The 27,253-nt window shown below is 40.4% G+C and overlaps 1 protein-coding gene and 1 long non-coding RNA gene across 9 annotated transcripts in view; one reads left to right on the top strand and one right to left on the bottom strand.

Moving 5' to 3' along the window:
• The first annotated feature begins 714 nt into the window (after positions 1-714).
• The window catches only part of camsap2a (calmodulin regulated spectrin-associated protein family, member 2a), a 47,447-nt gene continuing 20,908 nt past the window's right edge, over positions 715-27,253 (top strand). For 7 of the 8 annotated variants that reach the window (XM_086223736.1, XM_086223740.1, XM_086223735.1 and 4 more), the window contains exons 1-4: positions 715-1,318; positions 7,734-7,993; positions 21,676-21,837; positions 25,120-25,203. In XM_086223736.1, the coding sequence (XP_086079862.1) occupies positions 1,180-1,318; positions 7,734-7,993; positions 21,676-21,837; positions 25,120-25,203 (645 nt within the window). In that variant the 5' untranslated portion in view covers positions 715-1,179. The remainder of the gene's footprint in view (positions 1,319-7,733; positions 7,994-21,675; positions 21,838-25,119; positions 25,204-27,253) is intronic. The other variant, XM_086223739.1, reaches the window with a different exon arrangement.
• LOC147249689 (uncharacterized) lies at positions 15,425-19,802 on the bottom strand. The gene is made up of 3 exons (XR_015119168.1): positions 19,757-19,802; positions 19,139-19,316; positions 15,425-15,521 (listed from the first exon to the last, which is right to left on the bottom strand). It is a non-coding gene; the product is annotated as an uncharacterized LOC147249689 (long non-coding RNA).

Here is a 27,253-nt window from a genome sequence, read left to right as displayed (position 1 = left end):
CCTTATTTTATTCTCGTTTCACGTTTGTATTTTCAGTAGGCAGCTTTACACTGTGGGTTTTTTTTCTGTCTTTCTACGAATCTCTTAAAAATAATAATAGATGTATAAACATTTAAGTAATTAAATTGTGTTTCTCCATAGTAGGGGTAGAGGATGGTACATAGAGATATCTGTACAATCTAATGATGCTAGTCTACCGATATGAAGGATAACATGTTATGACTTAAATTCGAAAACTCACTGAATATTTGAGAATATTTGAATTTGAGCACGTTTTACATCCTTTCAGCTTTGACTCCTCGCGAATTATGCAGGTTGTCCTTTTCTCGTGAAACGTTCACTGTCATCGGAGAATGAAGACTCATTAAGGCAGTTTATTTACTGATTGATATTTGAGGTATATGGTGGTTAAACAAAGACTGTAATGGTCTCTCAATTACGGGGTTCATGTCACAGATATTTTTGAAGATTCCACGTAAAAAAATTTCTTGAACGTCAAGTACCGAAAATACAGCAATACCAAAAATAGAGTGCATAAATTCTGATTTCACAATCACATGAACACCGCTTAAAATGTAATGAAAGACTAAACAAACCGCTTAGCACCAATACGGTTAACCAGGCACGGCAGCTCTTTGAATTATCAAACACTGATGTAAAATACAATATTCCTGACGGCCTAGGAAGGCATCTTCTGCGCATGCGTATTGCAGGAAAACTGCACCACAGCACCAAGCGTCTGAGAGAAGAAGGGAATACGAAGCGTGTACTGTAGGTTATCCATACAATAATACAGGAATATGAACTGGAGAAGCAGTCCGCTTCTTAAGGACGCAAAGAATGGAAACATTTCTGTTTTCGTTTCAAATGAAGAACTATTTTTCTTCTGAAATCCAAGGAGTCCTTCCCGGCTTGGCACGAAGGAGCAGAATAGATGAAAAACACCAAGACTAACGACTCATTGTGTCAACGAGTCAGATTTCGGTGACTAACCGCAGTCAGCCCAGCATTTCATCACTGAATGACTTCGTGAATAATCGGCGGAAAGACAACATCTCGGTTCATTTGTCAGCCGGTTATTGTTTTCCACCAAATTCCAATAGTGGGATGCTTTCTCGCCGTGTTGCTGCTGCCTCCGCTGCATAGGCTTGAAGAATAACTTAACAATTCAGGGAAAATATGGGTGAAGTTCAGGACGTCAGGGATGTTAAGAAGATCTTCGTTGCTCCAGCAATAAAGTCTTTTGAACACTATGACTTCTCCCGTGCCAAAATCTGTTGCAATCTCACATGGCTGGTGGCCAAAGCTTATGGGACAGGTACGTGCATCACTTAACCTGCATTCAAATTTTTGTTTTCAGTCCTTTTGAAACAGATGAACATTTTAAATCTTGGATGTGATTCTGATTAATTTTAACGATGTCGAAATAAACATAAATACGAGGCATGTTGTGAATTAAGGCACCGTTTACTATATTTACTATGATGGACCAATCATTTCCCGAGGCAACACCACATAGGCCTCGCATTCCTTACAGGAGCGTCGTTGTGATTTTCCACCACATTATTGATTCAAAAACGTTATATTGTTGCTCTCTCCAAAGCAGATCACCCTTAATTTACAATCTACAAGGAAAATAAAAAACAGCAACATCTTAATCAGCCAATCTCCTAACTAATGATCATGTTGTTCTGCATAATGGAACCCAAAGGTGTGAGGGTGTCCCATGTTGGAAGAGACGTCACACTCCAACATAAAAAATGTTCTGTGCCTCAGAATGGTTTCTAAGGGAATTCACATGAATGAAATAACCGCTGTGATGACATCTTATCCTCATGTTTTCTGTGACTGCATTGCAAGTGCTTTTATTAATTGTAGATGCTGACTTACAAACCACTCCAAATGCATTTCCACTCTTTATTTTCACTCATTTGCTTCATTGATTTATTTTGATGAATCATAGCCAGCTGACTAACATCCAACATGTAGAGTAGATTCAGTGTTGCGTCAGTTTTGACTGAGCTACCAAACCTAATGTTGTTTGTGAAAGTCCTAAAACTGAGATTTATTCTGCTGATTGACAGCTGGATGGATTGTTCATGCATTTCTCAGACTTGGCCCTGGACAGTCTGTTAAAGGTACCATGTGTAATATCTTTCCTCCTTTATCGTCCCCTGCTGTCCATCCAAAGGAAATGCACCATGAATATTTAATTGCCATTTTTTAATAGTTCATCTCCTTTCAGCAACATCACTGGCTCCCTGAAACCATTGTGACTCTGAGTTTTGGTGGTTTGTGAGTGGATTGATTTACGCTGTCATTGTCCCAGTATACATGAATGGGGAAGGATTGATTTATTCTCCATGTATGAAGGACTGTGTATGTTTGCCTCCAGAACAGTGGGTGGCAGTATGCACCCATACAGCTGGTTGAAATCACAGTTTCCTCTGGTTCAGCTTTTATGTCATATACCAAACAAGTTAGCAGGCAGCATACCTGTCAAGAGGTGGACTCAAATTCAAAGACTATTTTCAAAAAAAGTGACAACGCTATCAGCTGATGCATTATTAAGTTTGTCTCACCGTTCGTTCAAAATTGGGTTGTTTACACCACTGTGTGTCATAGTGATGTCATCACTAGAGCAACTGAGTTTCTTCTGTTTGATACTGTCATGTTTCAGCATTAACACAGAAACCTTTTTGCCTCTGACAGTTTTTCAGTCTCAACGGCGACTGAATACAGGCCGGTCGTATTTGTGGCTGATACAACAAAATATTGTGTTAGGAAAGTTATCAGCAGAGCAGTTCTGACCTCTCCTTGTATGTGGGTCAGAAGATGGAGGACCCATGGTGGGACCCACATTACAGCATTCACCAAGGTTTTGCACCTGTAGGAAAAGGCGCTCGGGTTTGTCGGTGATGGTGGCCGACCTGAAGTCAACAACATCTCCTTGATAAGATTCAATTCAATGCTGATGTGTTTAGGGATGTTTGGGGGTGTTTTGATGTCCTAGCAGTCATTTTACAGGATAGAGAGCTGAGACAGTCAGCCAGTAACCCGCTGCTGCACTGACATAACACTCCTCTGGTTGATAGAACTGCAGCTGGAGATGTGCCATCACTAAATAGCGAGTCAGAACAAGATCACCTCTCCTCTGAACCTTTAATGTGGACAAGCTGGGATGATTGGCATCATATGATTCATAGCCCTCAAACTCAGATTGCCTCAGAGAAGGAGGTTATGATGCTTGTTAGTCGCTGGGATTATGTTGAAACTACCTATCTGGACAGTATTCATTAAATATGGTAGAAGAACCTTTTTTTCATGTAGATCCAGAAAAAGAGGGTTGTTTTTTTTCTTCACTCTCTTTTACATTGAAGGCAATTTGGTATATTTGTCCTGATAATATTGAGTAGGATTTATCGGTTTGTGTGTTTTTGGTGCTCTGCTCTCTCCTTAAGCCTCTCCAGTTAAAGCAATAATGCATCGCTCCTGACCAGGAAATACACCTCCTACAAATTCAAAATTACATTAAAGTACATTTTTAAAGCTAATCATAGACAACTTCTGTTAGTGTTTGTGTTAATCTGCAATTTCATATATCTTTAGATACTAAACTCAGTCACTGTCGCTGTGTAAACTTTGGCTGAGTTTCCTGTAAGAATACAGAGCTGCTGAAAATGTCCCCATTTGGCTTTTCATCACTGATGGCTTTGATTAATATGGCACCACAACAAAATTGCTATAAAATAAACCCAAGAAATAGCGTGCAAATAAGATGATTCTTTCATGCTTCTGCTCTTTTCTGCGCTTAGTCCTTTTCTGTTATTCCCTTTCATCCCAATTATTTTTGCCATCAAACGGTTTGAAAGACATCATCCGTAAAATAACTAATACATCCCTGAACTGTGCAGTCAGATGTTATTTTTCTGCTGCTGCTGCTGCTGCTGCGGCTGTAGCCACAAAGCACATTATTCCTCGCCGCTGTGTTGTAATAGACCAGCAAACATGAGATCCCTCGCATATCCTCTGTGTATATTCAATCAGGACTGAATGAAATGGGCTGATTCCAAAAATACAGCCCTCTAGAGAGAGAGAGAGAGAGAGAGAGAGAGAGAGAGAGAGAGAGAGGCTAGTATACAGATCTCTGCCTACGCTGCTCTGAATACTTCACATGCATCTCCCTCATTACATCAATGCAGGAGTGCATCCAGAATATGCCCTGTAGTTGACGCAGGCTTGTTTTGCACATCCAGAACTGACTGACTGATAGCTGATGACGATATCCGCTTTGCTGCAGTGCTGATGGGTTTTACACTTCTTCTTTTTGTTGCTCTTAATTCTCCTCTTTGGTCCAAGGGAAACAAAAAAAACAAGCAAACAAAAATCATTAAGAAAATAAACTATTTTTGCTCTTTATCCCACCCTGTTTGAGGAAAAATTCATCCCTACACATCTCTGAACAATATTTAAGATACCCTCACATCAAAAGATGGATATGTGAATGTCATCATATATGCTGATAGTCTGACGGTAGTTAAGATAATCCTTTATCCATCACAGGGATGTGAAATATGCAGTTCAACAGCAGCAAAAGTAGATAGTCAAGTTTGAAATATCAGTAAAAACACTATATAAAATGAGAAAAACAGTCAAAAATATAAAGGCTCATACTACATTTTTTTCCGTGATATCCTGTATAAAGTGTTCGGTATTGCACAAGGATGTAAATATTCCACAGGTTTGTTAATAATGTTCAATGTAGCAACATGGCTAATTAATAGCCTCCCTTCAAATAAGAACCCGGAGGGGAAATCCCTCAGTTTGTGCACCCCAGCCTTCTTAAGAGGTATATTATATGTCTTTAAGAAAGACATTTCATTCTCATCTTTCTGCTCTGTGGTCAACAACTTAAGTCCAAAATACTGCTCTTCAAAACAAAAGAAAAAGCTTCCGCAAAAGCTCGATACTCCCAATAACAAGGTCATAACAAATAGGACAGAAGACATCCAGGAGACAGCAGCTATCTTTAATGCCTGACATCCAGATTAAGTGACATCATCATGACATACAATTAATGACCCAGCATATTTAATAGTCTGTTATTATTCAGGTGTGAATTGACCAATATTTTATTATTTAACTATTATATTGTTAAATAGCCAAAGGTGACATCTTCACTTGTTTTGATGTGTCTGATAAGCGATGTCTATTCACTTTAACATCCTGTAAAGAAAAAAAAAACAGCTTCTTAGAGAATTAACAAGCTCATTATTTCACATTTTTGCATTTGAACTGATGTTGAACTCATCGTTCATCACAGTAATATCATCCAGGAAATAGAAAAACTAGAATAAATGAGACAAATCCCCAAAAGCCTCCAATACAACATGAAAATAGATATAATTTCTGTTACATAAGCAAGCTGCTAAATTCCTACCAGCGACAGGGGAGCTCAGCCTGACCTCTGACCCTCTCAAAGAGGATGGTAGGGGCAAAATAAATTTCTTCATGGGGGATCAATAATGTCCCACGTGAACGTAATACTTAAAGTAAAAGCATTTAAATTAGATTGGTGCTGCTGCTTCTGCGTTCCTGCACTGACACAGAGTCCATCTGTAGATGACCTTGTTGATGGTGGTCATGAGGAGGTGATTCATGCTTTTGTGTGTGATGGAGGACGAGCAGTGGTATCCGGGTGGGGATGTATGAAGCAGTTCTCACTACATGTCACATTCTCTCTAGAAATACACACTGTTATCAACATCTGTTCGCCTGCTGCCGAAACAGTGATGAGTTCTACATCTGGGGTGTGTTCAGGTGTATCTCAATACTTCTACCCCAGCTACTATTGATACCAGGAAAACACGGATTATACCGTCTTGCCTGTTGTGGTGAATTAAGGTCTTAGAGTAGCTTTCAGATTTTCAGGGATGCTGTGTGTACAAAAGGTATACTTTTGTTTCTTAACCAGGCAAACTCTGGCCAGATAGCAAAATGGACATTTCTCTTAAAGGGATAGATCACTTCAAAAATGCAAAAAACAAAACCAAAAAAAACAACTATCTATTTTTTGTCCTCTCAACTCAAAGGTATCAATGTCTTTACTCTCAAATTCATGGCCGAGATACTCTAAGATAGTCTAGAGTAAGCAGTGTGGACAGTTTAAAGTATTGTTTGGTTACAAGATAAATGTTCCTTCACTAAAAGATTTAATTATGTTGAGTAATCAGGCCATGATCTTTGGAAAGCATTTGCCGCCCGCTCCATTTTATTGGAGAGAAGACAGACATTTTCATGACAATACCTCCAAAAGTGGACGTCTCGCACCAAAACAATGCAGATACAGACAAGAGGAAGGTGTGTCTCTTTAATAAAAGCAATGCTTTCAAATAATTGAGGGATATCCACATGCATCTGACTTCCTGGTGGTTATATGCACACATTCTCACACATAAACACACACGCACAGACACACTCACACACAGACACATAGGTAGCCTCTCTCTTTGATGAGGCAGGCAGTGAGAGGGGTGTTCCCAGGGAGCTGAAAGCTGCAGACTAGATGAATCGATTGGGTTCCACTCCTACTGCAGTTGCTATAGCAACACTGAGGTCTATCCACAGACAAGCACACACACACATCCATCTCAGAATAGTGTCAAACCATTGCGAGGAAGAATGAAGCAGACCTGCCAAAATAAAGTATAATGGAAGAGAATCTGGACACCTAAAGGGAAACTACTCAACAAAGCCAAACTTTACTGCAAATATAAACTCAACTGACATCAGTGGACCTCAGCTAAACTTATATAAGATGTTGATTATTAATCCATCCATCCATTTTCTACCGCTTATCCTGTTAAGGGTGGCGGGGGACTGGAGCCTATCCCAGCAGCCTTTGGGTGTGAGGTGGGGTTCACCTTGGACAGGTCACCAGTCCATCACAGGGCCAACACATATAGACAGACAACCATTCACACTCACAGCCACACCTACAGTCAATTTAGAGTATCAATCAGCCTCGTCCCCTCTTGATGTTTTTGGACTGTGGAAGGAAGCTGGAGTACCAGAGAGAACCCACGCAGGAACAGGGAGAACATGCAGACTCCACATAGAAAGATCCTGTACCCGGAACCTTCTTGCTGTGAGGCGACAGTGCTAACCACTACACCACTGTGCCACCCTTGACTATTAATATTACAGCTAAAAAAAAAAAATGATAAGATGTTGTGGACTAATGGCATCCTGGGCACAGAATCAAGTGTGTTGCTTACTGTACATTTGTTGGCTATTCAATGAGACCAGATTGTTTTTCTTTGGCTCATATGAACACTACTGTTGTGAGAGCCTTTTAATATTTGCTGCTACCTGATTTGTCACTTTGTTTTGGTAAAGTATTCAAAAAGGTCCAAAAACTGTCTTTGAAAATGACTTAAAATGTTTATAATGATTTCCCTCCTTTTATTTTCTACTTGGAACTGAACTTTTGTAATTCCCAATATGTCTACCCTTTTATATCTACAAACATTTTAGTGTGACAAATATTTTTAATTTTTTTTTGGTAATGATTTGTTGATTGTGCTGTAATTTGGTCATTATTTTGGTATCCGAAATGCAAACGATGAATACGCCACAAATCCAACACATTAGTAGCATGTCCATCTGCTTGTGGATCCCAAGAGGGGGAAACATCCAATCCATAATGCCTCTCTCTCCCCCTTATCCTACAGACAGCATCCCAGCAGACTTGAAAGAGCCCTTCTACACAGACCAGTATGAGCAGGAGCACCTGAAGCCTCCTGTGGCCAGCCTCCTGCTCTCTGCAGACCTTTACTGCAGAGCCGGCAGCCTCATCCTGAAGAGCGATGCCACCAAGCCTCTGCTGGGCCACGATGCTGTCATCCAGGCTCTGGCTCAACGGGGACTCTACGTCACCGACCAGGAGAGGCTGGTCACTGAGAGGGACCTTCGGAAGAGGCCTCTGCAAATGGTAAAGAGATATTTTTGTTGATGAGAGTGTGGCTGGGGGGGCATTTTGGTTGGGATTTTGTAATTAATTCTGCCGAGTGATTATGAAAATGATTACACAAAACTCCTCAACAAAAATATTAACAACCCAGTCAAATGTGTCAACCAGAACAGAACTGGCTTCCCCACACAGATGGTACTATTTGGTCACCAGCTGATTTGGACCCGCAGGCCTCCTCTGCTCCCGTGTGTCACTGTCAGTCTGTGATGGAGTTCACCGCAGAGACGACTTCGCAGGCCGTCTATTGAGGGGGAATGAGGGATCCTCATTACTTTTGGGCACAAACACAATAGGAGGCTTTATTGCCTCAGTGAACTGCACATTGGTGTGTGCTAGACACGATTAGCACACAGTATGCCTGCTGTCTGTTTGTAGAGTCTTGCTGCTTTTAATTTTCCTTCAATGCTAATGCAAAAGTTGTTTAACTTTTGCAAGCAATTAGAAGCGGTTTGATTTGGGAAGACAACAGGCAGTGTTTCATGTCACGTTTTAAATGGATAAACAGCAGCTGATGTTTTGGTGTGTGTGTGTGTGTGTGTGTGTCTGTCTGTCTGTCTGTCTGTCTGTCATTATTTTGATATTTTTCTTGTTAGTGTCTTAGTTTAAAATGATTTTCTCTGTTTTAACCCCTGTAACCCAAGCCTGTAACAGTAGTGTGTGTGTGCAGAGTTCATAAGTGAGTCACTATATAAGTGTGACACCACCCCACCAATGTCCTGTGTCACTCCTGATCACCAGCCTTTGATCATCTTCTTCCTCTTTCCTTTCATCTGTCTCCCTGTCCACTTTCCATTTTGCCCTTTGTCTCTGAATCTTTCGCCGTCCTTTTCTTGATCTCTCTGCCTTTGTCATTTTTCTTTTACAGTTCAAAGCTACTCGATTCTAACAAAACCATACATCAAATATATCTTAAGTCACAGTGCATCTCATGTCTAGTAGCACAGGCCATAATATAAACAGATTTCATGATATTCGAAAAGTCAGTGAGCACTGATTGTTCGGTTTATTACACAGTTGGCTACTAGATTTCCTGCTGCACATTGGAATGACAGCTCAGGTGGGAGCTCATCTATTATTTACAGGCTGGTCTATCATCTAACTTAGTTGACAAGGTGACACAAAGATGTCTCGAATGAGCTCTGTAGGCGTGTGGACAGTCAGAGAGAGAGGCGGTTTTAATGTAGTATTGTTTACTGGCATTATTGTTGGTCCTGAAAGAAATACGGCTTCTTTTGTTCCAACAGTAAGCTATAAAAGTATTAAGTGCCGCATCATGGCATTTTTAGCAAAGCCGTTTCTAAAAAAATCAGCAGCTTGCATAAGAACTTTCAGAATAAGCAACTTCTGGATGTGTTCTAGGGTGCTGTAGTAGGTTAGTCAGCAGCATCCGATTGTGCTGCTGTTGTTTTGTCTGACATATGTCATAACTGAGCACTCTCACTGACATGTATTGTATTGTAGGTTTTTTGCGACCCCCACCCACCCCCACCCCCATCCCACCCCTTCATGTCACTATTCTGCCCACTCACCCTTCTGTCTTCAGCCACGTGACGCTTTGCCTCACATGTAGACGCAGAAAATTGCACTTTCAGTCGCCTACACACATTCTGTATCGCTGACACTCTCCTCCACCTGGGGTGAGCACAAAGAAAGAGGGAAAGATGTGGAGGTTGGTTTCATTTGAGTAATACACATTACAGCCCACATGAAGTACCACTGTGAGTATTGTAAAAGCTAAATGGTATTATCACAAGCTATCATGTTTGATAATTCTACGATGGATGCTGTTTTTGTGTTTTTTTCAAGGTATCAGCGTAATCCTCTTTTTACACAGCATTCAAAAGAGACCTCTGAAAAAAAAAATCGGTAAAAGCACAAATTTCACGTCAAAGTATGGCAGGTGGAGGCAATGTTTAACAGATTATCATTAGTATTCAACTGGAGAACTGACTGCATGATGTAATGTCAGTCAAACTGTGTTGCTGTGGAAACTATACACTTAGTATGACGAGAATGAGGTCAAGATCCAATAAGTATGAATCCGTTTAGGGCCACACGGCCCCAACATTGGGTGCTGCTGCTTAAAAAAAAAACCAAACAAACCCAGATGCTCGTACACGGATGATGGATGAACATTCTGTGTGTTTGTGTTTGAGTGTGTGTCTGTGAGTGTGTGGTATCATCCTATCAATTTGGTTGATGACCAGATAAGGTGGCTCATGCATTCAGGTGTCATCAGTTGTTTTGCAAACACGAATCAAACCCGGGCAGTAGGACATGAAACCATATCACAATTATGTTTAGTAAATGTATACTCAGCATGTGGTTTTTACTTCAAATATGCTGAACTATTAACTCACAAATGTGCTTTTATATAAAAAAGGAAAAGCAGAAGCACGCTGACACATAATTAATAGGAAGTATGGTTCATGAATTCATGTCGATCTGAAAAATGATAATGAAAGAAGATGTCAGGGCTTGTTTTAAGAATCTGCAAAAACAGGAGTGATTTAAAAATGTGTCCTTCCTGATGTATCTTTCCTCTACCTCATCGTGGCGATAAGTACTGCTCTCTCAAACAGCAGAACCTTGAATGTCCAAGCTTTCATTTTTAAAGAAAAAATGAATACTTAATGAAAGAAGAGGTCCCTTCTATGGTTTCTGATGTTCTTATATATAGATGCTTTGACCGTGTGTCACAAAAGAGACAGATTTACGTACAGCAGATGATGCAAATCAAACCTTAATGGGCCTTTTCGTGTGTGTTTAAAGAGATTTATGCTGTAGTACTGGTTGAAGCCATGTTGTTCTAGATATGGTCCTTCGCAGTCATGGCAAAGTCGTTACAGCACAACTCATGATGTACTTCCTGCTGTAATTTATATTGAACATTAAATACCAAAGTCAGATTAACAGCAACGGAAATATTTGCTCATTTGAAGTCTCATTTAGTGTGGTAAGGTCCGTGCCAGAAAGTGATTTGACCTGGTTTAATTCTTGCCGACATATTACAACACAGGTCTGTCACACTGACGGTTCGGCACCACAACATATGTACACAAACGCTACAGCAGAGTTTAGTAAGAGCAGGAGCCAGAATTCCCTGTGCCTAAAGCAGATGTCAGTTTGGAAAATTAAAATATATTTAGGTTTAAAGGTTTCCATGGTTACACCCCATTTGGTATGAACCTTGAAGGCTGAATATAAATTCAAAACAAGTTCAGAGTTCAGACCATCTACATGTACTAAAGTTTTTTATATCACATTCGATATGGTGATAATTTGTTGTCGCATCATCTATTGTGTTGTTTACTGGGATTGTAACATTATTGCAGACTTGTTTTATGTTCTGGGTCCCAAAGTTCAGGCTCAACACCATGATCCAGCATCCCTTATCTGATCCTCAAATACATCAACTAATAAGTAATAATGAATATAAATTTGTTAGACACCAAGTTTAAAGTTTTTATTTCCCTGTTTGTGCAGATTTTCTTTTAATTATCTGATAATGGTTGTCAGTGAGAAACAACCTGGAAATTTTTAAGAAACTGCGTGTATTTTAGCAAGAAATTAGAAAAGAGTTACAAGAAACTACCAAATAATTCTCCAAAAAATTATTTTGAGCAAAATGGTTTTTTTAAAATAACTTGAGGTGCTTGTTTCTGTAGCCCTATCACATGCATTTGAGGAAAACTTCAATAATTCCTCACTGATTGGGCACATGGAAGAGCATTTAGAACCCTTGATGTCCTCAGACCACACTTTGAGAACCCTGGTGTTACAGTACAGTGGATAGTTCTGTCAATGGCAAGTTCCAGCATGGAAAGATAAGATAAGATAAATGGCAAGTACTTTCCGTTTGTGATGAGAGACTTTAATTCTTCTGAGTGTTGATATGAAAATCTAGGCAAACAATTTAATGATGGCTATAATGTATCAAGTGTATTAAGTTTTAAGAACCTACACTGACAAAAAGTTCAGTTGAGTTTAAGTTTGATTCATTAAAGTTCTTTACAGCATGGACGAATACAGCAGAACACTCCTCTCTTCCATCTTTGCTGCCTCCATCACAACCTTGGAAGGTGCTCCGTTTCCATGGTTACACTCCAGTAGGCAGGGTGTTGAGCCTGCCTGCGTGTGTGTGTGTGTGTGTGTGTGTGTGTGTGTAGGTGGGTGCGAAAGTGGGGGTGCGTATACTTGCATATGTCATATGAGCAGTGTGTGTGTGTGTGTGTGTGTGAGAAAGAGATAGATGGGGGTTGTAGAGTATTGATGAACGCTGCCAAGCGAGCTCCAAGGCGGAGAATACTGAAATGCTGGATCTCTACAAACAATAAAGACAAGCAGAACGCAAAGATGCTGCATCTCACACACACACACACACACACACACACACACACACACACACACACACACACACACACACTCTCTCTCTCCAGTGAAGTACAGAAAGCTAATTTGAGTGCCAGGCAGAAGAGAATTCTTCTCAACATCAAACTGGCTCTTCTTCTTTTCCTCTGCATTTGTTCTTATGAACAAAGACTGGAGCAGCAGGGTGGAAGGGAAGCCCATCCAAGTACTTTCTGTCCTCTTCAGCCTCAGTGAAGTTACAGCCAGTATGTCATGCTCAGTGCTAGCGGCGAATGCCAGGCTGTACAATATGGATGGATAGGCAGCAAACGCATTATATGATGTCCTGATTCATGAGCATATTTCTCTGCTGGCTACAGTTACATTGTGCTTTAAGCTGTTTTTTTGTCCATTTAATTTGAAATATAGGATTTGTTTTTAATCTGCCAAGACAACTCAGTAGGAGTCCACAAGATAAGGGCATTGAATGAATCCATCTGTGCTCTGGAGTCTGGAGACAGCAGCGTATTTATCCAGAAGCAGAGAAAAAACTAGCAGCCAAGACAACATGGGGCATTGGTGTTTTCAAAAGGATCCGGCCCCTGGTCAGGTTCCCCATGGCAAATAGATCCCAGATGAGGGACCAGATGAAGAACCTGGCTTCTATAGATATCTGCTGCTTCTGACTGCAGGCTCAGGGAGGGAGAATGCAGGTGAACACCTGCTGCCTGGGCCCGCAGAACCAAACACCTAGAAACACAACAACATTCACTGCAAGTCTTCGTCTGACACCTTAAGAGCTCTGCATACGTTTCCATCACAATCCATCAATTTGTGGTTGAGATATTTTTGTCTGGACCCAAGTGGCTGAGCAACAGGCTGACAGGCTGACAGCATCTGTAAACACCATGCCCTTTTTTTCAATAAAAGTGTTAAGTATTCAGAAGGTGACCTCGTTCGACATTTCTAACAAACAGGTCTTTTTGTAATTGAATGGTTTCTATGGCAGTGGGTAAAAGCGCATCTAATGTAACAATAAAGCTTTATAAAGAGAATCTGTTTCACATTTAGAGAAGGGGGATTATATGAAAAACCAGTGACTTTACAGGTCTGAAAATACTCACCTCTTTTTAACATATCGCATATCTAAAGCTTGTGAGGTTTATAGCATGTAATCCATAATGAATGCATCCTGCTACAGATTTAGCCTCGTGAAAGGGTTTATTCAAGGATCCTGAGATTGAAATGAACCAGCACCGTGTATTTTTTATTGCAATTTTATTTCACTTGTGGCTCAAACGTGGAGCAAATTCTTCAGAGAGGTACTTTCAGATGATTTTGATCAGACTGCAAACGAATAGCTTCTTGAGAGATATAAAAGAATAATTAGAAAAAAGTGTTTTGGATAAGAATAAGGCATATTAGTGCGTTTTTTTTGGTCTCAACTTCAATTGGTATCTAGGACAATTAATGTGGATAATGCGTTCTTCTTTGCTGTAGCACCGGTTTGTATTTCAAAGTGCATCACTTGATGAGGATGCATAACTTACCAATAAGTAGAAAGCTCAGCACGTACTTAAAAAGCCAACTTCCTGCCCCATGCATGTCAGTGTGTGCAGCTTTTTGGTAGAATGAAGGTGTTGAAACTGGATAATGATTGTTTGTTGCGTGAAGGATTTTGTGTGTGTCTTGCCATGGTACCAACGTTTAACAAAGGTTCACATGCAGTCTTCACAGTATCTCATCACCAGGGTCTTAAGGCCTGAAAGTGTAAAAAGAAAAAAACAACATGTATTTCCTGTTGCCACAAGGTTACACTATGACTGATCTGGCCCAAAATTTGATGGAGTCTTCCTCTGCTCATTCTGAACCCCTCAACCAAATTTGATGCAGATCAGGCCAATAGTTTGTTTGTTTTTTTCAGTCCTACCAACAGTCAAACACATAAATTGAGCTGGTAATGAGGAACGAGGCACACTGCCATCTTCTGCCTCTTTAGCCGTCAATGCACATGGAAACTCTACCTGCATTTTTACAAAGATTCAGTCTTAAATGACAGATAAATGCCATGTTTAGATAAAAATGGGTGGTATTTCCTTTCAGCTTTAACACTCATTTATCTCTGTCTACACTTTCAACCCAGAAGGCCCTTTTCAAAGAGAAACGATAGAAGGATCTAGAGTGCAGGCATGTCCCCAGGCTAAGTCAACACTGGCTGGTAGCTATGATCCCGTCCCTAGACAGTGTTCGATGGTTAGCTTTGAGGTTTCCAAATAATTGCTAGGTTGTGTTTGGCGAACACAGAGGGGGGAAGGTATATTCTGCTTAAAAGCTTCATTCCCATTGCTGATGCCAGACCTCAGTTGGTGCAGTTGTATATGTGTGGGCATTTTTATTTCTGCTCTAAAGTTGGGCAGGATGTTTGAGGAACGGTGCCATGTCTCCTTCAGGGAAAGAAAGACTCCAGGGAAAAACAGTGAAAATGGTTTAATATTACAGAAGGGTTCCTGGTGATTTTTAAAGAATTGCATCCTGAATCAATCAGCAGCTCAGAGCTTAAATGAACGGATTCAATGTCGCATTTAACTTCTGTTTTTTTTCTTTGCTAACCTCTACTACTGTACTTTATTCTTAGCACTGAGAAAAAAAGTTTCGAAGTCTTAGTAGATGAAGTGCACTACACCTTGCTGAATGTTTAGATTTTTCACAAATCATTATGTTGTGGGAACTTAAAAAGAAGGAAAAGAAATGATTCCAAGAGGTGTCTTTTCCAAGTTTCATGATGAATATCCTGCAGCAGTAAGATGAAGTATGAAGCCAAAAAGTGAGTCATTAGAGGATAAATGTCTAAATATGGATACCCTGAACAAGAGATTTTAATACTTTGTTGCATGTTTTAACATTATTTCTTATGAAAACATCTTTACAAAATACTGCACCAATAAGAAAAAGTAAAGGTGTTTTCCTCAACTTTGCGCTCCTTCGACTGACCTTCAGCAGAGACCATCGACTGGAGCAGCTGAGTGCTTTTCCATGTCCTGCTTAGTTGGCGTGAAGTTACCTGAGGCTGGACAGATACGGGTTTTAGACTTCTCTCCACAGCATGGAGCCTCTCAGCCCAGACAGGAGAACTGTAATGCTAAAAGCAGCACAATACATTTCAATATTGCTCAGGATAGCATTGAATCTGTGCGTGTGTGTGTGTGTGTGTGTGTGTGTGTTGTGTTCTTCAGTCCAGGAGGTCCTGGCAGGGACTACAGTGCATTTTCTGTTCTCATATTTTATGATGAAATAAATGTTGTGGTTGTTATAAATAATCAGATGAGGCTTCAAGCATTTACAGGTCAATACTCAGGAAAGTAATAGTAGAAGTGACTGATAATTTCCAGTCTTTTCTGTCATGGCGTGAACTGGTGTGTATCATCAAATTTTATTTTATTGTATAAGGACACAAGAGGAGGAGAATGCATGATATGATGCCTGTAGTTGGTTTCTGCGGTTTGATGAGACTGAATTCTCCTTCATAACTGTGGAAGGAGTCATATTAAAGAAGAGCAGTGTTCATATTTCCCCCCGAAGGAAGAACAGAGCCGATAATGTAACAGTGCAATAAAAACAGTGATGTGAAGGAGCATCTTTCAAGATTTACCCAAACAATCAGCTTAAATGAGGCGCTTAATAACAAATGCACGATGAAGATAACTCCTCAGCAAGCGTGAAGAGTTCAAGGGTAGTTTTCACTTTTTGAATACTAGCAGTAGAATTATTCTCCTCTTGCAGACGTTCAGATTCCCTCATGCAAAACATTTGAATCCCGAATGCTTGAGTGGAGCTGCTCAGGGTCCAGCCGCAGTGGAAGACACAGCTGTAGCGGGCAGCTCCAGGTTACTGTGTATCATATCGATCCGCTGCACATCTGAATGTGAAGTGAGGAAGATGTGTCAGGAAACCGAAAGGTTAGATAACATGATGGGGGGGACCAACCCTTTCTGTAGGTTCTTGGTAGTTGCAGTACATCCAGGCCGAACTCGCTCCATCTCACTTACATCTTGACATTTCCAAGCGATCAGCTGATCCGTCACTGGCTGTCCTTTTCTGTGAGCGTGACGCATCACAGCAGCTCTCACTCACATACGCTACATCGACACTGAGAGCAGACAGACTGACAAACTAAGACCATCAGGACTGCAACTGACCATTATTTCCATCATATATTAATCTACAAGTTAATTAATGGATCATACAGTCTAAAACATTTTGCTCAAAAATCTTGATTACACTTTCCTAGAACTCAAAGTGATGAGTTGAAATATTTTGTTTTGCCCATCTATTCAACTGAAAGGTTTTCTCTCATAAATGACAGGACGGGAAACCCTTTGATTTGCAAGTCTGGAAGTGGTTAATTTTGTCTCTTAGTAAACTGTGGTGACATTGCTAAGCTAAACTAATTGTTCATCACGAGGTACTTTGAGCTTATAAATCTCATAGCAACAGAGGATGAACAGTTCTATGTGTACACCTGAGGTAAATAGAAAGGTTAGGAACTGGCTCTAATTAAAGCATTCAAATTGTCGATGCACAGAACAGAATCGTGATCTCGGTGTTTGTCAGGTTCCTCTGAGATTCCAAGTGGTCCGACCTCACGAGGGCTATGATTTCAAACTATGAGCTTGGACATTCCCATTTAAGTTGGAACATAGCATGAGTTACAAATCGCTTCCTGTCCTTTGAAACTTCTTCTTCCTCTACAGTAATGTCCTCTGCACCCATTTGATGATTTTATTTTAAACTGGCGGGCATCCAGAGCAGGAATGTTTAAACTGTAATGTATCCAAAATATTCAACTACTTGTTGATCATGTGTCCAACTTATAAAAGCTGTTTTGTCAGATGTCCTAATCCTGGCATTAGCTCATTGTCACGGCCTCTTTAACAATGATCTGGTGTCATGCAACATGATTAGGGACTGCGGTTTTGTTGTCTAGTAAACAAGGTTAGTTCTCCTTGTTGCCATTTGATCTCACCAGCCCATAGCAGATCCAAATCAACGTCCTCCAGTTGCTCTGCAGAGGGCAGGAGAAGGGAGAGGGGACTGATGTTGGTCCCTTGGCTCCCTCCACTGCCTGGAGATGATCATTTTGTTGTGTGTTTAGTGGGAAAAAATTGTAACTGATAACAGGATGTGTGGTAGTTTGTTTGTGTGTGTCTGGGATAATGTTACTCTGTGTTTAGACAGACTAAATGAGGCCTGACAGGAAACATCTTGGCAGTGTGCTATTACACCAAGTCGGTTTGCTGCTGGGTTGCCAGATCAGCTCCAGGAGAAAATTCCCTTTTAAAAAGGTGTAGGATATGCTAACACTTGCTAATTTTACTGTCAGCTCTAACAGGTATTATAATGCGATTCCATATTTTAGGGAGAGGACATCTGTACAGCAATCCCCAGACGTCTTCACACAAGGAGGGAGGGTTCCTCCTCTCACGCATTCTATTACATTTTTAAATGAAGACTTCAACACATGCAATCATTCATAGTCTCTCAGACTTATTTTTAGTGAGAATGACACACTAGTCATTTGCTTCTCACCATAAAACACCACTGTGAGATTTCTCTCACTGGTGTTTTGCATCGTTTTTGATCTGCAAGGGGCCACTTTGACATTATGGCTGATTAAGTGGGTTAGCTCATGGAAACACTTCCGCACAAGTGTAAATATTTGGTGATCTGATCCCCAAGTTTTGCATAAATGTAGTTAAAGGTGCAGTGAGAGCCAGGGAATAAAATAGGAGCAGATTGCATGTTTTAATCTCCATAGCAGTGGAGTGGAGACAGTGCTGTCTTTTCACGTGAACTGTTGCAGAATTTGTTTGCCGTATTAAAATGTCTGTGAGATGTATCTGAGATGAGCTCGTCTTTTACCTCTATTGGCCTGCTTTGACCCAGATAGAGAATGTTTTATTAATCTTTATGCTGCAGTCTTCTTTGTGGCATACCAGTTTTGTGATGTAAAACAGCCAGTTAGCATGCACTAATTAGGTAGCACTCATTCAAAATAAACGAGAAACTACATATAAAACTTTGTGAAGCAGAAAGAGGTTTTAAGGAGAAAAAAACAAGTATTTTTAGTGGTCTAATAAGAACTCAGAAGAGGCTAAAAGACTGTAACCATAATTAAAAGAAGTGACAAAGATGTGATGTGAAATTATTTGTTTTTTCTTTAGCAAGGTAGGAAATATAACTTCACAATCTTAGCATACCTACTGAGGAATTTTTTTCCGGAGAGACATTTTGTCCGTCTATACTTCTATTGTGTGAATAAATTCTCATATTTCAACATAGTACTAGTTACCACGCATTTCATGATTATTTCTTGTTTCCTTTAAAACTCACAAAGGAGATTGAGATGTCATATTCCAGAACATTTCCTGTTGGAAGCAAAGCTAAAATACAGATTTACTCATGTTATTCCACTTTCTTATCTTGTGAGATGTAGGACACTGCAGTCAATCAAAACAAAGTATGACAAAACTACAGCTGAGCAATTTTATTGATTCTGCAACATATATCAATATTTTGTTTCCTCAGAAAGTATCGATACATTAAGTCTGAATTCTTGCTTGTGTTGTACGTCGCTTTGGACAAAAGCGTCTGCTAAATGAAATTGTAAGCCCCATTCAAATCCCGTGTCCCGCACTTTGCAGGAAGAGCAGTTAGGTCTGCCGGCCGCTAGTGTCGCTGTAGAGCATTTCTAGTTACCCAGACGCCGATGCCTTTCTCATCCAGTCAGAGCTGAGAGATTCAGGAGAATGGCGGTGAGCATTGTTCCCTCTAATTTTTCATGTGACTGGGAAGGCACACAAGCTCCCTGAACACACTGAGGATCAATGTGAGCAACATCAGTTGTGCACGCTGTGGCCACACACCTGTTCAGCACCTGGGAGCATAGCAAGGTACATGACTGATTAATTAAAAGAATCAAATTAAAGCAGCAATTTCTATTAGTATATTTTTAACATTTTCGGGGTATACAACTCAACCACTGAGCTACCGTCACTGTCTCTTATCTCTGCCGCACTGTTGTTAGCAAGCTAGCCTGCACAACGCCGCGGCGATTGAGCAGGGCACATACGCTAGCACTGTCAAAACTATGATTGGCTGCGGTGCATAAGTGAAAAGTATTGTATCATTGTCTGGACATAACATGTCCTACCTCATCATATACGTTTCAAAAAACGCTGAGACGTCTATCTATATACATCTAATATACGTCTATTCATGGATAATTTATAATAATTCCAAGAACCGCTAGTATACGTGTATTTCTTATTCTTCATCTGCCTGTCCATCGAATGTGGGCCACTTGCTCTTCCTTACCTTCTCCATCTCAGTAGCTCTGTAGCGGTCCGTTTCCTCAGCTCACACGTTAGCTTGCTACTTTAGCTCGTCGTGGTAACTGCCGCAGCTCCCGCTTGCATTACACATGTACTCCTTGCAAACTCTCTTTTCCGTGGTAGCCTGGGCCCATAACCTGTTGGCAGGATCTATTCTCCTGCAGCGGCGATGGATAACTCTCGTTTGACAGTAGTCGTACTAATCACTCCTACTCGAGCTCTCTGGAGAACAATATCCGTCTTTTTATTCTTTGCTCATCAAGGCAAAAGACAAACTCCACAGTGACCCCTGGTGGGATCCCAGTGGTAACTACAACAAACAAAAATCACAATACAGATGCGCAGTCATACACATAACATTCCTTACCTCAACATAGATGTTTAAATAACTGCTAATATACGTCAATTTATAGACGTCTCATTTACATATATTATTTGACGTATATTAGCGTAGTTTCTATTGGTTTACTTTTAATATTTTCGGGGGTTTACAACTAAACCGCTGAGCTACTGTCGCTGTCTCTTCTCTGCATGCAAATGTGTAGGAGCATTTTCGGTTCAGAAGCAAAAAGGAAAGCGACAATTTAGACAAAAGTTTGGCGGTTTGCAAACTGTGTCACCCAAACGTTAAGTACTCTGAAAATACCACCAACCTGCGAGCCCACCTAAAACGTCATCACTCGGACAAGGAAATGCTCACTGTGACCGAGTTTAAGAAGCTGCAGCGCGACCCTGAATAAACCACTATGGACCGTGACGGCGGTTGTTGCCACAAGTTCGCATTTTCTTGGTCGCAGAAAATTACGGAGTCCATTGCTTACTGGATTTGAGACCTTATTTGGTGGTGGAAAACACCGGCTTTAGGTGCATGGTGAACGCGATGGAGCCCCGCTATGCTATAGTCACCCGCAAATTGAATTATTGGCTGCCATGGTTTATTTTTAGTTAACCTGGTGACTAGACTGGCTAATAGCCACCTCATATGTTCAGTATCAAGCCAAAAAAGCTGCCAAAAAGGCCACTTGCTGCACTTAAACTCTCCATTGTTCACTTTACTTTTCAAAAGCTTGCAAGCTACAATTTGCACTCAGTTTCAATAAATGAAGCTAATTTTCTCATCACATCTTTGAATCATTTTGACCATCATTTGCAAGCTGCCAGTCAGAGCCATATATTGTGTAATTGATGCCTTTAGTTCAATTAATTTAATCCAAGTCAGTGGAACACTCACAAGATGTCACCAAAATCACTCTGTCCCTTTCATATCTTTCATAAAAGAATGTAAGTGTATCGAATTGCTGAATATCGTGATATATATTGTATCGTGTGCCAAATATTGTTTCGTATCGTATTGCATCGCAAGATTAGTGTATCGCTACAGCCCTAGACAAAACTGTGAATTTGTTCCCAAAACTTGAGTTGTGTTTGTGGCTCCTGCTCGTCAGTGATGATGAGTGGAACAGTCAACAGTGGACCCATGAAGACATCTCATGTCTCGTTCTGGCTTCTTAATGGCAAGTCACTGTGAGCAAACTGGGTCTTATCATGAGGGAGGATGCGCTTGTTTCCAGGGCAACAGCCACCAGGGAACGTTTCAGATGTACAGTACAGAGAAGGATTTGGAGCCAGTCCTAAAAATCACTTCTGTTTTATAATGTTTTGGCTGCCTCACCTGTCGTATCAGGCTCATTCCATATTTTTACTCTTCACATTGGGAATCTGTTTCCTGTATTATGTATATGTTTCATGCTGGCGTGGCATAACTCCTTGTTGTCTGACTGCACAATCTGCCATCACTGCCATGGCCTCAGGCTTTTGTTCCTCTACGAGCAAAGGTCAGGTCCTTCACCTCAAAACTACTTATTTTCACCCTGGAATCTTTTTGTTTGTTTGTTTGTGCAGAGCGCTCATCTGGCAATGATCGATACTCTGATGATGGCGTACACGGTGGAGATGGTGAGCGCAGAGAAGGTGATGGCCAGCATTCGCCAATATTCATCCTGCGACCTCGAGGTGGAAACACCGTATGATACAGAGGATGCAGTCACCACCTGGATCAACAAGGTTGGAAACGGTGTAACCACCAGAGTGTGTCTGTATCTTGTGTAACGTCTTTTTTTAACGAAATAGTTGTGTGTTCTAACATGTTTCGTGAGTGTGTTGTTGATATTCAAAATACATGCGTGCAGGAAAGTTTGTACAAAAGAACAAAGATAAAGATGAAAATTTCTTTTTATTACCTCATACCAGGAGGGAACTTGATCTCCAGTGTGTGTTTTTTTTTTATTTGTTTGTTTGCAGGATATTTCAAAAACTAGCTGGCAGGATTGAAGGGAAATTTTGATGGAGAGATAATTATTACAAAGAACAAGTGACCGGCTTTTGGAGTTAATCTGATCTTGAGTCAAGAGGAAATGGTCAGAACAAATAGAGTGTTTCAGCTTCCAGAAATCATCTTGATCACAGTCTGGATCTTGGATCTGGGAGACCTGGTTTTGATGAATTAGTCATTGTCTCTTACGTGATTTTAAGAAATAGTTGAGGCTGTGTTGTATAATTAGAGAGATTGAGCTGCTTGAGATGTTGAGCATCACGTCATGCATTGGGGACCCAGCAGAACTATTTTTGTAGAATTTGGAAGACAATTTATGTTCTGTTTTGATGACAATTTGTCCATATCATATAACCACTGTACATGGCTTCTTTGGGGGGTATGCATGCTCCCTGTGTCATCCACCCCTCCAACCATCCATCCATCCATTTTCTATACCGCTTATTTGTCAAGGGTCACTGGGAGGCTGGAGCCTATCCCAGCTGACATTGGGTGAGAGGTGGGGTTCACCCTGAAGGGGTCACCAGTCTGTTGCAGGGCCATCATGAGCAGGAAGGAGCTCAGTATCTTGCTCAAGGATACTTGGACATGTTTACCGGAGAAAGTGAGGATCGAACCTACAATCCTTCGGTTGCTAGATGGCCACTCTACCTCTGAGCCATGCCGCCTTCTTCCTTGTGTGATAATCTTTTTTTTTTTTTAAGTCTTTTTTGAAATGAATACTTTATTTGACTGAGAAGTACTCTGTCTCCACAAAATCTGGAAGGGAAAAAGTCAAGGTGTTTCAAAACTCTACCCTTTGATTATATTCTGCTTGCTTTTCCTATGTGTTATAAGAAACAATCAGAAGGTTTATTTTACCAGCTTGTTTCTGCCTCCATGATGAAGGCTGGAGCACATCGCGTACTCCCATTACACCAAACGGATCCACAGCTGAAGATATTTCTGTAAAAATCAGCAATACAAATACCACTAAACTTGTTACACATAGACCAGTTGGAGTATCGTTATACTCCTGTGAGTTTAAACAGACTGTTGTCATCTCTAGGTATCCTGCGGGATTAAATATGGTATGTGTGTCTGTGCATAAAAATAAAAAGGAATACTGTGTCGGAACTCAATATGAGCCTCACTTCTCAGGTGTCACCAGTATTTGTCATGAACTAGGAATCCATCTGAATGTAGAGAGAAATGTCCATACTACTTTAAAAGAAGATCTCAGTGATTCTGGAAAGGTCAGTATGTTATAAAGATGCACAACATGGGTAAATGTGCAGTTTTTGTCAGAATCTGACTTCAAAAATTAATTCTGGTTTAAGTGTTGAATATTTGTTAAAATATATATTTTTTTAGGTTTTATAGCCACCTTTCAGGTTTCCTTAGACTGAATGTTGTGATGTAGTTTCTGATTTCAGGGGAGCGCTGAGATGAAATTCTTTATTATCTATTTGTTACTTTATTATTTGTTTGAATTTTTTTTTCACCAACAGTGAAATACATCCTTACATTTCATCCAAATGAGCTTGATGACGGTGTTGTCACTGCTCGGTCTGACTGTTGTAGAAAATGGAGGGTGTGTGTGTGTGTGTGTGTGTGTGTGTGTGTGTGTGTGTGTGTGTGAGTGTGTTTTGTGTTTTCTGGTGCATGTTACGATCTGTTGGAGATGACGATAAAGCCAACCGGCTCCCACAAAAGACTTTTTTCTGTTATGATGGTTTCTAACAGTTTCTCATCCATGCTATTGGTTGCCGTGGTGACAAGTTACAACCCGCTCAAAACACACAGTGAAAAAATATATGTGACTGGACACTGGCCATTATTGTTCCCAAAAACATATTAAGACAGACCATATTTCTCATCAGTGTGTGTCCTCGTGCAGCTTGAACCTTTTGTATGTGTGCAATCTCTTTAAAATCATTTGAAAGTATAAAAGTCACCAACTCGAGTGCCGACAGGAGCAGATGGCTCTGGCTCCTTCACACACAACTACAAGCCGAGTCTGTTTACATTCTTCTGGTATGAGCGCTGGGCTGTTGCCAGCTTTACACATACACACACATACTCACACACACACACATACACACAATTGTGAAGAAGGGGTGTGGTCGTTGAGTCCCGCTGCTCAGACATATGGCTCTCTGCTGGAGTACAGCTGCCTTCCAAAAGTCCAAAATTCACCAGATTAACAACTGATTTCTGGATTGAAGTTAATGGAAGTGAAGTTGAAGAGATGACAGATTAAGTTGTTCAAAGTTCAGGATTTGGTTAGATTAGTTTAGATTAAACTCCCATTAGATTTGATTTGGCTCAACTCGACTTCATTTGGATTTAATTCACATTTGATTCAACTGAGGGAGCCAAAGTCCCACACATAGTTTTTATTATAAACAGAACTCTTGTCTTGGTTTTTGATAGAACACAAAAAAAACAGTGACATTCAACAGAAAAGCAGGAGGAAACCATGAAGGAATATTAATAAATGATGAGGTAAAACGAATGAGTGATGATTACTGTGAAATTCCTCACTATGCAGCCTGTAATGGACTTTAATACTCCATCATGTTATCTATTGGAGGAACTGTGCAGCCTTTCAGATTCAGATTCAAATTCAGAAAACTTAATTGTCTGTCCTGACAGAAAATCTTCTTCGTCGTGGCTCCACATACAAAACAAGACAATAAACTGATTAGAAACAATTGCACAGCACAGATTCTGAGAGCACGCACACAGTGTGTTTAGATGTTAAAAACAAGTTTAAAATATAACCGTAAAAATAGACACAACTCTATTGTACATAAAAAGTACTAGTCAGGATAAAGCAACTGTGCAACCTCTTTAACAGACTCAATATTGGGCCAATTCCAGTATTTATGATCCATATGAATGATTTAGACTCCTAAAAATGGGAAAACACGGGCCCGAGGTTAAAAATACTATAGCTGGCTGTCTTATAAATGGTAATGCTGCTGCCGGGGGAGTAAAATATAATCTTGTTTGTTGTCCTACCCTCTCAGGTAAATGACTATCTGAAGGACATTGTGGCCCAGGATAAGAGGAAGAAGGAGTCACAGAGTGCAGAGCCAGCTGGAAGTCCTCGGGTAAGTGCAAATCCACTTAACATCCCATAAACATACAGATGGAACACAACTGATGGGCAGTTGAGAACAAATTTAGTAATATCCTAGTTTCTACTGTATGAAATTACCTCAGTATACTCTTTTTTTGGAGGTTCTGTTTCTTCAATAGCCATTAAAGCCAGTTAAAGCCATTAAAATCCAGCTTTCATCAAAGGAAATCTCTCTCTAATATTTAGGAGAGGATCAGCTTGTATTTCTTTTTAGTGGATAATTGCTGCCAGGAATTAGCACAATATAAATTAAGATTGAATTGAAATGAATGAGAAAGAATTCACTGCAAATCAGGATTTTTATATTTTCTTTATTTCTTATTCTCCTGTTTTCTTTACCCTTCACACAGTTTCACTCTATTAATCTCGGCCTTAACCAGCAGATCAGTGGTTTCCAGTGTAATTAGGCCAGCGTTCATTTAGTGGGAGGTCAAGCATGTTCAGGGTTCAGCCTGCAGTCCTCATCTCTTATATAATTGACTGTAGTGTCTGCTATCACAACACTGTAAGACTGTGTGTGTGTGTGTGTGTGTGTGTGTGTGTGTGTGTGTGTGTGTGTGTATTTGAGTAACTGGGGTAATCTGTTTAGACGTTTGGTGGCTGGGTGATACTTGAATATGTGATGATATGAAATAAAATAAAAGCCTCACTATAGTTCCTCTACTCTTTTGGAACATTCATGACACCATCCACAAGTGATGAAAGAATGTGACCTTTTTTGGTATAAAACTTTTCTGCCACCCCTTAAATTCCTTCAATACGTTGGATAACTGTGAAATTTGACTAGGAAAGTAGTCGTTCACCTCCACAGGAAAACTTGTCTGATAGCTTTTATACTCTGTGCGACCTTCCTTTGACTTTTCTCTTCAGCGATCTTCCTTGCTCTCTTTGTTGGGTCATGTCGCCTTTCGTAGAACATCTCTGTCAAACACTTTGTTATTCAACACCACCGGTGATGCTGCTTCGTAGTTTACCAAAGGGAAAATATCTTAGCCCTTTCCCATGTGTTTTGGCCAGCAGAGAGTTGAATTGGAGCACTGCCACGTGTGTGTGTGTGTGTGTGTGTGTGTGTGTGTGTGTGTGTGTGTGTGTGTGTCCCATCCCTGTCCTAAGGCTGTGCTGCCTCCTCTCCTCTGTGTTTGAAGCTGATCTGAGCAGTCAGTGTGCAGACGCAGCACTGCATGCCTCAGCTGTCCCTCCACAGGAAAACTTGCATCAAAGATGATGATGTCACATCAGTTCATAATATATTTACACAATAATTGATTAGGAAAAAAACTTTCCACGGTTGAATGACTACATGACAGACTTTTGAAATCACCATCTCAGTGTGTTACATGTAGAGTCCTGCCCGCTCAGGATGTGAGAGTTAAAACGTTGTTTGTTTGGTCCTCAAGCTTCAAACTTGGACTTTCAATAACATCATTCCTAACCCTCCGGGATGCTCATGAGTGTTGATTTGTGCGTGTGTGTGCGTGTGTGTGTGTGTGTGTGTGTGTGTGTGTGTGTGTGTGTGTGTGTGTGTGTGTGTGTGTGTGTTTGTCCTTGTGGTGCTCTCTTGTGGCTCGTGGCTGACATTATTCAGCTCTGAACTGTGGTGGATGATGCCGTTCTACACTTAAAGATTAATTAAAGCGTTCTTGTACCAGTGAGTGTTTTTGCCTGCTGCTGCTGTGGCAGTTAGCTTTGAGAAGTTTTAAGTGGAAAAGTTGGAGTTGAATTAAGTTAAATTAGCTTATTGTTATGACTACTAATAAGAAATAAATCATGCAAAAATATGTTTGTTTGTTTTTTCAACCGAGAACAGACGAAAAACAACGGAAGAACAACTTGGTGGAAAAAAAGGAACTTTTTACACTCTTAAATCAGTATTGTTGAGTCAGGACAAGTTCAACTTAAATCTTTGTCTAACTTCAAGATCTCTATAACAGGGATGAGAGATGGCCGCTGTGTAGGCAGCTAAGACACCATCAGAGTTTTAGCTTTGTGAATGTTTTTCATCCATGTGTCTTTTCTCTCTC

This window comes from Aulostomus chinensis, chromosome 14 (genome assembly GCF_037954235.1).
Source record: "Aulostomus chinensis isolate RoL2024-O1b breed Wild chromosome 14, RoL_Achi_v1.0, whole genome shotgun sequence".
Taxonomy (NCBI): Eukaryota; Metazoa; Chordata; class Actinopteri; order Syngnathiformes; family Aulostomidae; genus Aulostomus; species Aulostomus chinensis.
Note: the sequence above shows the minus strand (reverse complement) of the source record. Positions and strands in the feature narration are given on the sequence as shown.